Source organism: Panthera uncia, chromosome F2, assembly GCF_023721935.1.
Source record: "Panthera uncia isolate 11264 chromosome F2, Puncia_PCG_1.0, whole genome shotgun sequence".
NCBI classification, from domain to species: domain Eukaryota; kingdom Metazoa; phylum Chordata; class Mammalia; order Carnivora; family Felidae; genus Panthera; species Panthera uncia.
Window position 1 is genome coordinate 10544134 of NC_064812.1, and position 13091 is coordinate 10557224.

The 13091-nt window shown below is 45.3% G+C and overlaps 1 protein-coding gene across 1 annotated transcript in view; it reads left to right on the forward strand.

Annotated features, from left to right (window-relative positions):
- ADCY8 (adenylate cyclase 8) overlaps positions 1–13091 on the forward strand; it is a 126902-nt gene that overhangs the window by 15729 nt on the left and 98082 nt on the right. Inside the window, exons 4-5 of the mRNA XM_049632907.1 lie at positions 5467–5625; positions 9508–9778. Coding sequence (XP_049488864.1) covers positions 5467–5625; positions 9508–9778 — 430 coding nt within the window. The remainder of the gene's footprint in view (positions 1–5466; positions 5626–9507; positions 9779–13091) is intronic.

The following is a 13091-nucleotide window of genomic DNA, read 5'->3' on the forward strand; positions in this document are numbered from 1 at the left end:
TCCCTCCCTCCTTCCTTTCTTCTCACCCTCCCTCCTTCCCTCCTTCCCACCTTCCTTCCATCCTTCTTTCCTTCCCTTCTTCCCTCCCTTCCTTCCCTCCTTCCCACCTTTCTTCCTTCCTTTCTTCCTTCTTTTCCTCCTTCCTTCCTTCTTTCCTTCCCCTCCTCTACCAATCACTGTCTCTTTTTCTGTCCCCCTAATGCCCCCTCTCTCTTTGTTCTGAAATACCATTATCTACAGCAGCCATAAAGCCCCCTCTCCTCTTAAAGATGTAGCAGTCAGAGTGTTCTTCAGTCCATGGACAGGATTTTTTTTTGAAAAATTACTTACAATGGTGGAGATTGAATATATCTAGTAATAATAGTTGATAAAGCTGTGATTAGTGGAAGTTTCAGCATGTGCCAGGCACTATATTAAAGTTCCTAACTCCCCTCACCTAAACCCTGTGAGGGAACTACTGTTACTTTCCCCACTTTCCAGAGGAAGGACCTGAAGCTCTGATAGGGTAAGTAACTTCTGATCAATGGCACACGGCTTGTAAGTGGCAGATAAAAGACGCTGAGCCATGTCCAGTGGACTCTGTATATGCAAAGGCAAATAAATAGTTGGATAACTTTTGGCATACTACAAAATAGAAAAATGGGTAACCATGAAGCACCATGGTTTACATTAATATTCAGTGGTATAAGAAAATGCTTGTGAGTGTAAAGTTTGCTTATTTATTTTGAGAGAGACAGAGAGAGAGAGAGAAAGAGAGAGTGCAAGCATGAGCGGGGGAGGGGCATACACAGAGAGAGAGAGATAATCCCAAGCAGACTCCACACTGTCAAGAGCCTGACTCAGGGCTTAAACTCACCACCCGTGAGATCATGACCTGAGCTGAAACTCAGAGTTGGACGCTTAACCAGCTGAGCCACGCAGGCACCCCAACCTGTGTTAATTCTTTTGTAATTACAAGTCGGTATTACTAACAAAAATCGGTATCAGCCGTTCTTTTGGGGTGTTTGAATACACCAGGTTAAGTGCTTTATGTACGTGATTTTACCAAGCATCCTAGCGGTTCCACAAAGGACCCCTTCTCTTTCCCATTGCACCTGAGAAGGCAGCAGGTGGGGCCTAAGGCACCCAGACTGAGACCCACAGCCAGCGAGTGGGGAAACCCAGCTTCACATCTGGGCCTGCTTTAATGCGGAGTCTGCCTCTCGGTGGCGTTGAAGTGATTTGCGTTGAGGAGCCCACACCACTTCCACTGCCAGAGGGGAAGGGGGAATATACGTTCGCTGTGGTTCCCGCAGGCAGCAAGGGGTAGAGCCAGCATTCGAACTCCGGTCTCTGCCCCCAAAGCCAAGGACTTGGGTGTCCTTCCTCCCACGGTGCCAACTGCTCCCGTGTGGAAGTTGGTCTTTTTGTTCATCCATTTACTTAACAGTGGAGAGAGTCTGATTCGCAGATCAGTGATGGCTACCAGATGATACTTCCCGTCATTCCTCCAGCACCTTCTACAGATTGATTAACTGGCTTCAGAAAGAACCATTTGAAGCCCTGGAATCAAAAGAAAATCTCATTTTTTTCATGCTCTGCCACTTACCGAGCCCTCTCCTCTTTAACGACACCCTTAAAAGAAATGACGTTTTCAAACTTTTGCGGGTCTATTGTTGTGTTATCGGTCCCCAGCTTGACATACAGCTGCAAAAACGAATAATAATTATTATCGCTTTGAGTTTTTATTTTATTTATTTATCTTGAGGGTGGGGAGGGGCAGAGAAAGAGGAGAGAATCCCAAGCAGGCTCCGTGCTGTCCGCGCAGAGCCAAAAACTAATAATAATTATTCAGTGCATTCTTTACCTAAAAAACGTTAGACAGAAGCTTAACGTGAGAAGCAGAGATGCTTTATTTGAAGGGGGGAGTTGTGGGGGGGGGGGGTGCCGCCTCCCCAGCTGGCAGGTCCAAAGCCATCCCTGTGGTTCCCAGGGCTCTCAGAAGCATCCGAGGACCACGTGGGGCTAGAGAGCAAGAAAAGTCTCTGAGCTGTGGCCTTTAATTCAGGAAATACTTTGGAGCATGGACCGACCCTATGCGCTCAGCGCTGTGCTAAGGTCTGGGCCACGTGGAAATAGAAGATCATACCCTCACCCTCCAGAAGCTCAGAGTTCGTGGGGAGGAAGGAGAAGGTGCGGGTGTTTAGGACGCAAGTGATCTGCAGTCATTTTCTCTTGATCTGCGGCTGGTGCGACACAGCAAAATATCCCTGGGGCTCCGCCGTGGAGGAAGTGGGCGAGACTCGGAACTCAGAGCAGATTCCGTTCGTTTTAGCCTCGGCAACGCTCACGGCGTGGGGGTGTCCACATCCGTGTCTGTACGCGACACACATACAGGCGTGTGCCATGTCCGTCCCCTCCAGCACTGATCCTGAAACACGGTTGAGGTGCTGTGCAACTGCCGGGTAGCCTTTCCAAGGAGGATGATCGATGCCTGTAAATTATTCATTACTTTCACACCGTTTCATGGCTGTCTTTCGTTTGAGACAAGTCCCAGACGGAACAAAAAGAAAGGGAAGAAAAAAAAAAACGCAATAAGGAAATTTGGTCCTGTTAGGATTTTTGCCTGGTGAAAAATAAAAGACCTAAATGCCTTTTCATTAAGACGTTCGCATACAGTCCCTGTGTCATGTTAATTACTTAATGGCATTAGCACAGTGTGCTGTTCCCCAGTCCCTCACAATTAGTTGGCGAAGCATTTTAACATCCTTTACCTCCTTTGGGGCTCACAAAGCCTCCGTTAGTAAAACAATCTGCTAGAGCTTTATTTTGTAACCATTGAAACTCAGGGTCAGACTGAGCTGTTTACCCAGGATCAGGTGCCATATACAGCACCTGTGTTGCAAAGAGGCCGAGGTTTGAAGACACCACTTTGGTCCAAGAATCCTGCTGACCGGCTCTGTGACCACAAGAAAATCCTTCTACTTTCCTGGGCTGCAGTCCCTTCATATGTGATAAGCGACCAACTCGTCCTACATCTGTGCCACACACTTTCTCAACTCTGCATGCATTTATGCACTTAATCCTGACAGTGATCTTATGATCCCCATTTTATAGAAGGAAGTTAAGTAATTTGCCTAAGGTCATGCAGAGCCCATATTAACGCCTACAACCATAGGGGTTAATGAGAAGAAGGTACGTTGGAATAATGATTGTGCCAGTCAGCATAGCCCTGGTTATGCTGAAGTAACAAACATCCCACCAAATCTCAGGGTCTTAAAACAGCAAATAGTTTTCACTCACATTTCTTGTTCCCCTGGGAGGGTTGGGAGAGTGGAAGGTTACCACTGTGCATCATCCTCACTCAAGAGCCCTGGTTTAGGGGCACCTGGGTGGCTCAGTTGGTTAAGCATCTGGTTCTTGATTTGGGCTCAGGTCATGATCTCCAGGTTTGTGGGTTTGAGCCCACATTGGGCTCTGTGCTGACAGCGTGGAGCCTTCTTTAGATATTCTGTCTCTCGCTCGCTCTCTCTGCCCCTCCCCCTCTCTCGCTCTGTCTCTCGAAGTAAATAAGCATTTTAAAAATGTTTAAAAAAAGAACCCTGGTTGGGGCACCTGGGTGGCTCAGTCAGTTGAGCGTCCGATTTCGACTCAGGTCATGATCTCGCACCCGTGGGTTCGAGCCCCGCATCAGGCTCTGTGTGGACAGTTCAAAGCCTGGAGCCTGCTTCGGATTCTGTGCCTCCCTCTCTCTCTGCCCCTCCCCTGCTCACACTCTGTCTCTCTCTCTCTGTCTCTCAAAAAAGAAAATAAAACGTTTAAAAAAATTTAAAAAAAAAGAACTCTGGTTTAGAAGGTTGCCCCAATGTCCTTGACTGATAATTGACACAGAAGGAGGGGGGAATAAAAAAAGACAAGGAGTGTGATTGTTCAGGCTCTTAAAGCCTCTTCCCGGAGGTGAAGGAAGTGAATCGTGCTCCTTCACTTCTGTTCACATTTAGTTGGCCGAAAGCAACGTGAAATGTACAGGTAAGTGCAATCCTCCCACCTGCTTGGATCCTGTGGTACTAAACACAGCTGGCAGACAGCCCCGGGGACCTCTCCCAGGGACCTGCCTTACAAAAACTCACGGGAAAAGGCATCAGAGCTCAAATGCTCCTCTCAAGCGCTGGACGCTGTTTCTCTTCTTGCCTCCTTCCGGTTTTTCACATGGCCTCTGCTAGTAGCATCATCAGTGGATACTATAGAGTGTTAACTTCAAAGTTAAAGTTAAATCCAGAAACCCGATTCTTCACCAGGGATGAGGACTGTTTCTTTAGCCACAGACAGTCTTCCGTGGCTGCCTTCCTAGAATCTGATTTATTTCAATATTTCTGTATTTTCAACCCATCGCAATTTTACCTTCCTATTTAAATAACTTTGTACGATCTTATAGTTTGTTAGGAAGAGCGAACACGAACACTCAGTTTTGTACGTGGAATCGTTCATTCGTTTATTCTTTCAGAAAAGGGGGGGGCAGGGGAGTCACGTTTTTAAGCCCAACTGTTTACAAGGCATGAATCTCCAGGTGTAGTTCAAGGGTCAGTTGTATTGTATTCTACCATTTGAATTTCTTTCTACATAAACGTCATTTGACGCATAAACTAAAATTGTTTGAACTGCTCTGTACGTTAAGAAGGGATGTGGGTGCCTGTGGAAACCTTCCAACAGTAGCAGTCCTTTCTTTTCTCAAGAAGGTTCGTCCATGCCTGCCGTCAGAGGACCCTCTGGCGTGGACCCTGTGAGATCACTGAGAGCAACCTATATATCAAATTTTGGGGAAGATTTTTAAAGAGCTGTAAATGGGGTCCTAACATTTTCTTCCTGCATGCCATTGGACGAACCCGCTCAGCCCTGGGATGGGAGTGCTCTGTTCAGAGACGGCTCTGGGGATAGGAGGGCAGGAAAGAGTTTTCATCAAGGGAGTGACAGAATGACAAGGTCGCATTTGCGTTTGTGATAGCCGTGTAGAGCACAGGCTGGAGGAAGGTCAGGCTGGAGCAGGGACTCTGAACCAAAGCACCGAAGTATGCTGAAGTAGGATGCTAGCGGGAGGAACAGAAAGAAGGAAACTGAGTGGAAATGAAAATACTTGGGTTGGAAAAGGAGTGTACCAGAGAGAGCGGAATCTATGGTGGATCCCAGGTTATGCACTAGGGGGCAGACAACGATGTTGATGCCATTCTCTGAGGCAGGTTGTATAGAACGAGCAGGCTTAGGGAGGAGGGTGATAAGGACCCTTAAAATTTCAGATAGAAGACTACGGGAGTTTGGGGGAGGAAGAGAATCCTTCCAGCTACCAGGAAATCTAACAAGGCTTCACGGAAGAGGTTGCATATGAATGGGCAGGAGTTGAACTTACAGAGTTGGAAAGGTTGGGGCTGCCGCCGAGGCCAAGAGTGTCTGCTCTGGCCTTATGCGCGTCTTTTCGTTCACCTATGTCAACAGGTATGTGAGGTCAAGGACGAAGCATGATGTTGACATGCGGATCGGAATCCACTCGGGCTCGGTGCTGTGTGGCGTGTTGGGTCTGAGGAAGTGGCAGTTTGATGTCTGGTCTTGGGACGTGGACATCGCGAACAAACTTGAGTCTGGAGGAATCCCTGGGTAAGTCAAAAGCAAAGCCCTTTTCTTGTTTAACCCTTATCGTTTGCTCCCTTTGCGATCGTTTTCCCTGTGCAGAATTTAGAGGTCTCCATCTAAGAAACCGTCGTTTGGGCGGAGACAGAACGTTAAAACTTCACACAAACGTTGGTTTTCAGACTTGAGTTCACGCTGAAATCAGCAGAGAAGCGTTTTAAAAACGGTGGTGTCCAGACCCCATGTCAGTTCATAGAAAGCAAAATGTGTGCAGAATCTGTAACTTCTTAAAGCACTTCTCCTGGGCAGCCAGGGATGAGACCTCCTGACCTTCTTTCTATACGACTTTACCCTCGCTTGAAAACTCAGCTCTCCTAATGTGAGCAAGACCAATGGGTATGGAGTCCTCAAAGGTACTAGTGGCCTGGAAGGGGTCAGTGAACCCTGGAAAGTAGTAGTGAGATTCTGCTTACACACATGGGGCCTGATGAGATTTTAGATATATGTAAGCCAGTAAGGTGTACTGACTTTTTGCACACTCTTTCTTTCCAAGAGATCATGTGTAATAAGTAGGTAGATGATAGATAGATAGATAGATAGATGATAGATAGACCAATAGACAGCCAGAAAGCTAAGATGGAACGCCTATGCATATTCCTTTCCTCACCCCTCACCCCCAGCCCTACATTTGGAGCCACAGAATTCTCTGGTATCTGTCATCATTCCTTGCTAATTATATTTAATATCAGGTAACATGGTATCATGGGAAATAAACCGTGGGCGTGGTCTCAGAGAAAGCAGGATTTCCACTCTGCCCCGTACTAAGCTCTGTTAATCTTAAAAAGTCATGGAAAGCAGGCACGGCACCTAGAGCTTTCATTGCTGTGTCTGTATGCTCTCAAGCCAGCATGTACCTTCTCTGAGTCTCACTTTCCTCACTATGAAAGAAGAGATGGTAATCCGGATATGGTACCTGTGATTTGATGCTCTGTATCCACGAAGCTGCGTTTTCTCATCTACCAAATGGGCAAAACCCACCATTGTGTCTGGGCCAGTTTGCACCATCCACAAAAGGAGGGGAAGAAATGCCTGTCCCCTAGAGCTGTTGGAAGAATGGAGATTGTAGGAGACGATCCATGCAACTAAGCATATAGTAATACCTTTGGCTACAAAATAGCAGTTATGCAAACTGAGTGCTACCCAATTGTTACATCTTATTTACGATCATGACTGTTTGTATTATTACATCCTAGCATTTGAAATTACTAGAAAATGTTGGCCCGCCATTCAATATATGAGAATACTGTCTGAGAACTGATTCATTCCCTTAGAGGGAAATGTCATTACACACGCTGTCATCTGCAAATGCCTTACCCACAGCCTCGGGGCGGTAGAAAGGATGAAAATGAACATCTGAAGCCCAGTTTCTATCAAAACATTTAAGCATATATTGATTACAACTTCAGCAGAGGAATCAGTAATAAAAACGAGGATGCCTTCCACTATGGGAAACATAATATTGATTCAGTACATGCAAATATTAGTTCCCCTGAGTACTGGCAGCAGAATAATGAAATGTAGAATCCAGAGAAAATATCAAATGAAGTTGGTATTTAACTTAATTATTTTAAGTGAAAATCAACCCTCGGACCTAACGAAACCCTTCCAGGAGTTTCCTTTTGCCAGGGAGAAGAAGATGGCTTTCTAGCATCCAGTTCTGAGCCTGATCTGAGAAAGGAGACTGGAACATCCATTTGATAAAAGGTCAAGTGACCTCTCTGTTTTCCTCGGTTAGCATGACTGAGTTCCCAAGCGTTCACAAAATCCATCACGAGAATAATTTGCATTTACTCAACACATTTCTCGAGAGCTCAAAACGTGTTTTGCACACTTTTATTTTTAGTATGCCTTGCCTTTGAGATCGAGGACTATGCACAACGACACTTATTTGGAAAATACGGAGAATGGATCTTAAATGGTCAGAAATGCTGTTTCTTTACATGTCCTTTGCAGTGAGTTATCCCCTGTAAGCAGGGGTTCAGCAGGATGGGTGAAAAGTACAGTGTATTTGGAAATGCCTCTTTCAAAAAATTTTATTGTTTCCTTGGCTATATTTTTTTTAGGATTGCAGAAGCCAACCAAAATATCAAGCATCCACCTTATTCATTCATACACACGTTCATTCATTCATTCAGAGGAGCACTAAAATCAACCTAAGGAAATGACTTCTGAGCTGAATCAGGGAGTAGAAAATTATCATGTAGAAAACATGGAGTGAGCATTCTTGGCAGAGAGAGTGCCTTGTTCTGAGTTTAGTAGTCATGAAATAGCACCTTGAATTTGAAGAAATGCTGGTTACCTGATTAGCTGGAGAAAGCATAGGGTAGAGTAGGAGAGCGGTGTCAGAAAATGAGCTCTGAAGTGACAGAAACCAGAGAATAGAGGCTTAGAGAAGCCTGTTCAGGACCTGAGTCGTGTCCTATAAGCCTTGAGGATACAAGGAATAAATGACAGTGACATGATCACAGCGGCATTTTTGAGAATAATGTAGTAGGTTAGCACTTGCTTTTAGGGTATGTGCAGTATATCCATCATGTACTGTCTTGACTCCTTTACACAAATCGACTCCTATAATACAATGACCCTAAGAGGTGGGTACTGTTATTTTCCCATGTTTATGGGTGAGAAAACACATTTACAGAAAGTGTAAGTAGTTTGCCCAAGATCTCTCAGCTAGCAAGTGGTTTCAATCCAGGCAGTCTGCCCAAACAGTCGGTGCTAATCATCACCACACTAATCTACCCAGACCGTGATACGTCACAGTAAGTAGTCTGCCTGAGTTAGACAGTTATGAGGACAGAAATGCTCTTCACCAAAGGATTTACCATACGAAGTTCCCACAACTGAAGTCTGATCCTTAAGCCGTCTATTGTTTTGCTAAACAAAACAAAAAATGAAACTTGGATCATGAGCTGGGATGGCCAGTAATGATGTTCAGATGAGTCACTTACCTTGTGAGTGAGCCTAGCCAGCTGCCTGCCTGCATTCCCCAGCTTTGTTCCCTGCTCCTTGACATATACACTTTCTAGAGGAAAGTACATCATCCAGTGCTTTTCCTAAAGGACCCTGCAGGCAGCCCCGTGAACTTGTAAGACCTGCTTTTGTTCTTAAGAAGCTTGTAGTCAAGTTGAAGAATCCAGGCATAAATATATGAAAGTCAAAATGGTAGGAAAAGGGGCGCCTGGGTGGCTTAGTCGGTTGAGCATCTGACTTCGGCTCAGGTCATGATCTCACTGGACATGAGTTTGAGCCCTGCGTCGGGCTGTGTGCTGACGGCTCAGAGCCTGGAGCTTGCTTCCGGTTCTGTGTCTCCCTCTCTTTCTGCCCCTTCCCTGCTCTTCTCTCTCGCTCAAAAGTAAACATTCAAAAAAGTTAAAAAAAATTAAAATGATAAGAAAAGTCCCCAAACCATGAGAAAACTACTGTTGTTTCATGGTGATCTGGACAGTAATTGCTGTCGGGTTCAGAAACATATATGGAACTTGTTCGTCTAGTACAATAACAACGCTGAAAAATCACTGATTCTTGAAGGTTTCTGGGGTCAGTCTGACAGTCATAGGAAAAGCCAAAAGAAGTGCTTAAGTGTGGCTCAGCAAGGCTGTATTTTATCAGAGGCTGCAGTGTCCCTTGGGGTGAAGTCAGCGATAATGCTGCTCACTGATTTATGCTTGTACTTCTGTTTTCTCTCCTTCTTTCTGCTTTTTTAGGGGAACGCATATTGTCTTTGAGAACTTGTCTTCATGGCACGCGTGTGTGGCCCTGATGTTGGCTTTGCATAGGACAAAAACCAGTGATGGCCTTTGCAGGCCCCCTCGGGAGTGTATAATGACCTATGCTTTGTGCACACAGGAGGATTCACATTTCCAAAGCCACGCTGGACTGCCTCAACGGTGACTATAATGTGGAAGAGGGTCATGGTAAAGAGAGAAACGAATTCTTGAGGAAGCATAACATAGAGACCTATTTGATTAAGCAGCCTGAGGAGAGCCTACTGACGTTGCCCGAAGACATTGTCAAGGAGTCGGTGAGCTTCTCAGACAGGAGAAACAGTGGGGCGACATTCACAGAAGGATCCTGGAGCCCCGAACTGCCCTTTGATAACATAGTGGGGAAACAGAACGTAAGTCCTGGTTTCCTTCTTCTGGTTAGCCACGAATGCATGCTGTAGCGTACCCCCAGCCCAGAGAGAACCGATTCATCTTTTTAACCTTTTCTCTGCTGAGCGTCGTAATTGCAAACAATTAAACATCTCTCCTATGATGCAGTTAACCTATGTATGCAATTTCAGGAAATGCCAGAAATGCCAGAGGGTTCCCCACACCCTCTTTTTTTTTTTTTTTTTTTGACCTAGCTGAAAATAAATGTCCTGTGAAGGTGGATTATAATCTCCACCCCCTCCCAAAATTACTCGTGTTGGAAAAGATAAACCTGATGTTATTAATGTAACCACAAGAGTTGAAGATCAAGTCCGTGAGAATACCATTTCTTAGGCAGCTGGTAGGCGAGGAGTTCTGAGTTGCCCTCTGAAATTCAAAATCAGGAGGGCACTGTTGATCTGGGAATATAAAAGCATCACCAAGTGATGCCCAGGGGGAGCACCAGAGCATTCAGGAGTAGCCTTCCATTTCAGAGCTGCCCACATAGTTCTGTTCCTATTTATTTATTTGTTTATTTATTTTTAAATTTTTTTTTAACGTTTATTTATTTTTGAGACAGAGAGAGACAGAGCATGAACGGGGGAGGGTCAGAGAGAGAGGGAGACACAGAATCTGAAACAGGCTCCAGGCTCTGAGCAGTCAGCACAGAGCCCGACGCGGGGCTCGAACTCACTTACCGCGAGATCGTGAACTGAGCCGAAGTCGGACGTTTAACCGACTGAGCCACCCAGGCGCCCTAGTTCTGTTCCTATTTAATGCGGATTTGTATCTTAAATGCAGGGCAGGGCTACTAAGTGGGTACATAGGTGTAACTCACTAGTAATCAAATTATTTTCAAAATTATTCCTTCCAATACCAGAATCCCACTAAATCCAATGAGATGCTCGGACTCCAAGATGCACCGGAAAAGGGAGACTGATCGGGGGAGAGAACCAGAGAGGTTCAAAGGTGCTCTTATCCCCAGCATGCTTGTCCAGAGCCTGGGCTAAATTACCTGCCCTCTTAGGAGTTTACTTTTAATCATTTAGGCCAAGCACAGGTAGCCGGATTTGTGTCAGTTCATGTGACTCCAGCAGGCCTTTTTAAAGAAACAAACAAGAGCCAGTATATTATATAAGACTTGGAAATAGTTTATCAAACAAAAGCTGAAAGCGCTGTGCAGTCAGTCAACCCAACCAAGGTGTCACCAGCTTTATGAAGACGTAAAAGGGTTGTTTCAATTCATGAACCTGAACTGTTCTCATTGACTTGCAGATAAGAAAAATCTATCTGCCTAAAGACATTTAGAACGGAAACGGTTACAATTCCGAAAGTCTTCCCTCTTTCTTCTGCACTTGAAAGATGCCTGGGGCACCCGGAGGCCAGGTTAACCTGTCTCTTTCCAGTTCTGTGTGAAGAAGCTACATACAGAACAGCGCCTGGGTCACATTCCAGTGGGGAAGGATGTAGGTCCAGCTAAGCCTGCGGGCCTTGTAAGAGTCTACATTTAGGTCTTTGCGTTTCTTCTGAGTGTTTCATTTTCCCACCAATTCTGTGTCCACACACGTCATCACGTGATTTCAGTGCCTTCCCTTCTTTCCATCTTTGGAGCGGTACGCAAGGTACAGTTTGCTGTTCTACAAAATAACGGTCTTGTATACTTCTGCAGTGGGTGCACGGCCAGCTGACGGTGTCCTCTCTGTTCCCTTTGCCTAGTTTGAGCTTGAGCCTGAATCCCAGTTATTAAGAGAGGAGATGTGTGCCTCACCCTGGATACCTCCGTAACGGTGCATGAAATTCTCTCTTGCGTTTATTGTTTTCTGTTTTTCTTTTTGGTCTTTCCATTTGAAACGCTTTCTACTTACGCTGATTGTGGAAGTTGGGGTAATTCCTGATGGTTTTAATCTCTGTTGTACCTGACCTTGCTACTAATAATTGAGAACCAAGCAGAGAGAAGCAGAGATGCTGGGTTTTAGCTCATGATTGATTGACCCGGTAAAATTGCATAGGAATAGTTGGAATATTTTCTTTGCTGGTTCCCTAAAGGTAACTTGCTGTTGTCATGAAGTAGCTGTTACGACGTGTCATCATCAGTCAAAAATTATACTCTTGGTGTTTAACCATACCGTGTATTTCTTGCGATGCCGAATTTTGCCTGGATACAATTCATCTGTACCGTCTTCTGCACGAATAATCTCAATTCGTTTTGATGCCTCCAGACTTAGAAGCCAGTGAATGTGTGTTGATATTCATAAGTAACCGAGTGGCACTCGTAACATTTTGGAAATGACTGAATCGGTTGCAACGGTCACAGGCTAGGCTCTCAGAGTTTGTGCTTAGGCTTAACTCTGGGAGTCAGGGAGCCATGCGTGTAATTCAGAGACATAATGTGCACTTGGGAGGGATCAGGAGGGGTCTGGTTGAGCCTGCTCACTGCCAAACACCCAGTCAGTGCTGCAGAAAGCCCAGACCATCTGAGTGTTTGCATAAGACAGATGAAACATACTAATGCTTCACTGGGGGGTGGAGGGGGTGTTCCAGCTAAATTGGCCAGATGTTTTGGCTTCTATTGATTCATAATGTGTGCTTAGAAATATTTTTAATGACATCAGTATGCCGAGCCGTAATCTGTGCTGTGTAGACAGCAGATGTTCAGAGAGTTACGTTCTCATGTGTTCATTCATTCAATAAAGATTAATTGAGCATCTATTATATGCCAACTACTAGTAGTGATGAAAGGGAAGGAGGGACAGAGGAAAGAAACACTTTGGAGGTAAAGTCAGCCAGGAGTTTATATGCTTCATGAAGACAGGGAACATAGATTTCACTTAACCATTGTTTTGCCCGCACTTAGAACGGTATCTGGTAGGTAGCAGGGCTTGATTACAGTTTGTTGAATGAATGAATGAGTGAAATGATAGCTACAGGTGGTAAGGGGGAGGAGCCAGTCAAACCTGACTTCCAGGTAACTAGGGAGATGGTAGAACCGCCCTCTGAAAATAAGACAAACTGGAATGGAGGAAGACTGGGAAGGAAACACTAGGAATTCAGTTTGGGGCATGTTGAGCTTGAGATGCCTGGGATGGATCAGGGAGAGAGATCCGGAAGGCTATGGAACACACACTTCTGAAGCTCAGACATGAAAGAACAGTGCAAGAGATGTGAACCTGGCCGTCTTCAGGACCTGCATGCAAACTGAAGCCACAAGAGTGGCAGAGATCACTGTAGGGAAATGTAAAATAAAGCAATAAGAGGGCACAGGATAGATGTTGGGGGGCACCTGATGGGAGGTGAAAG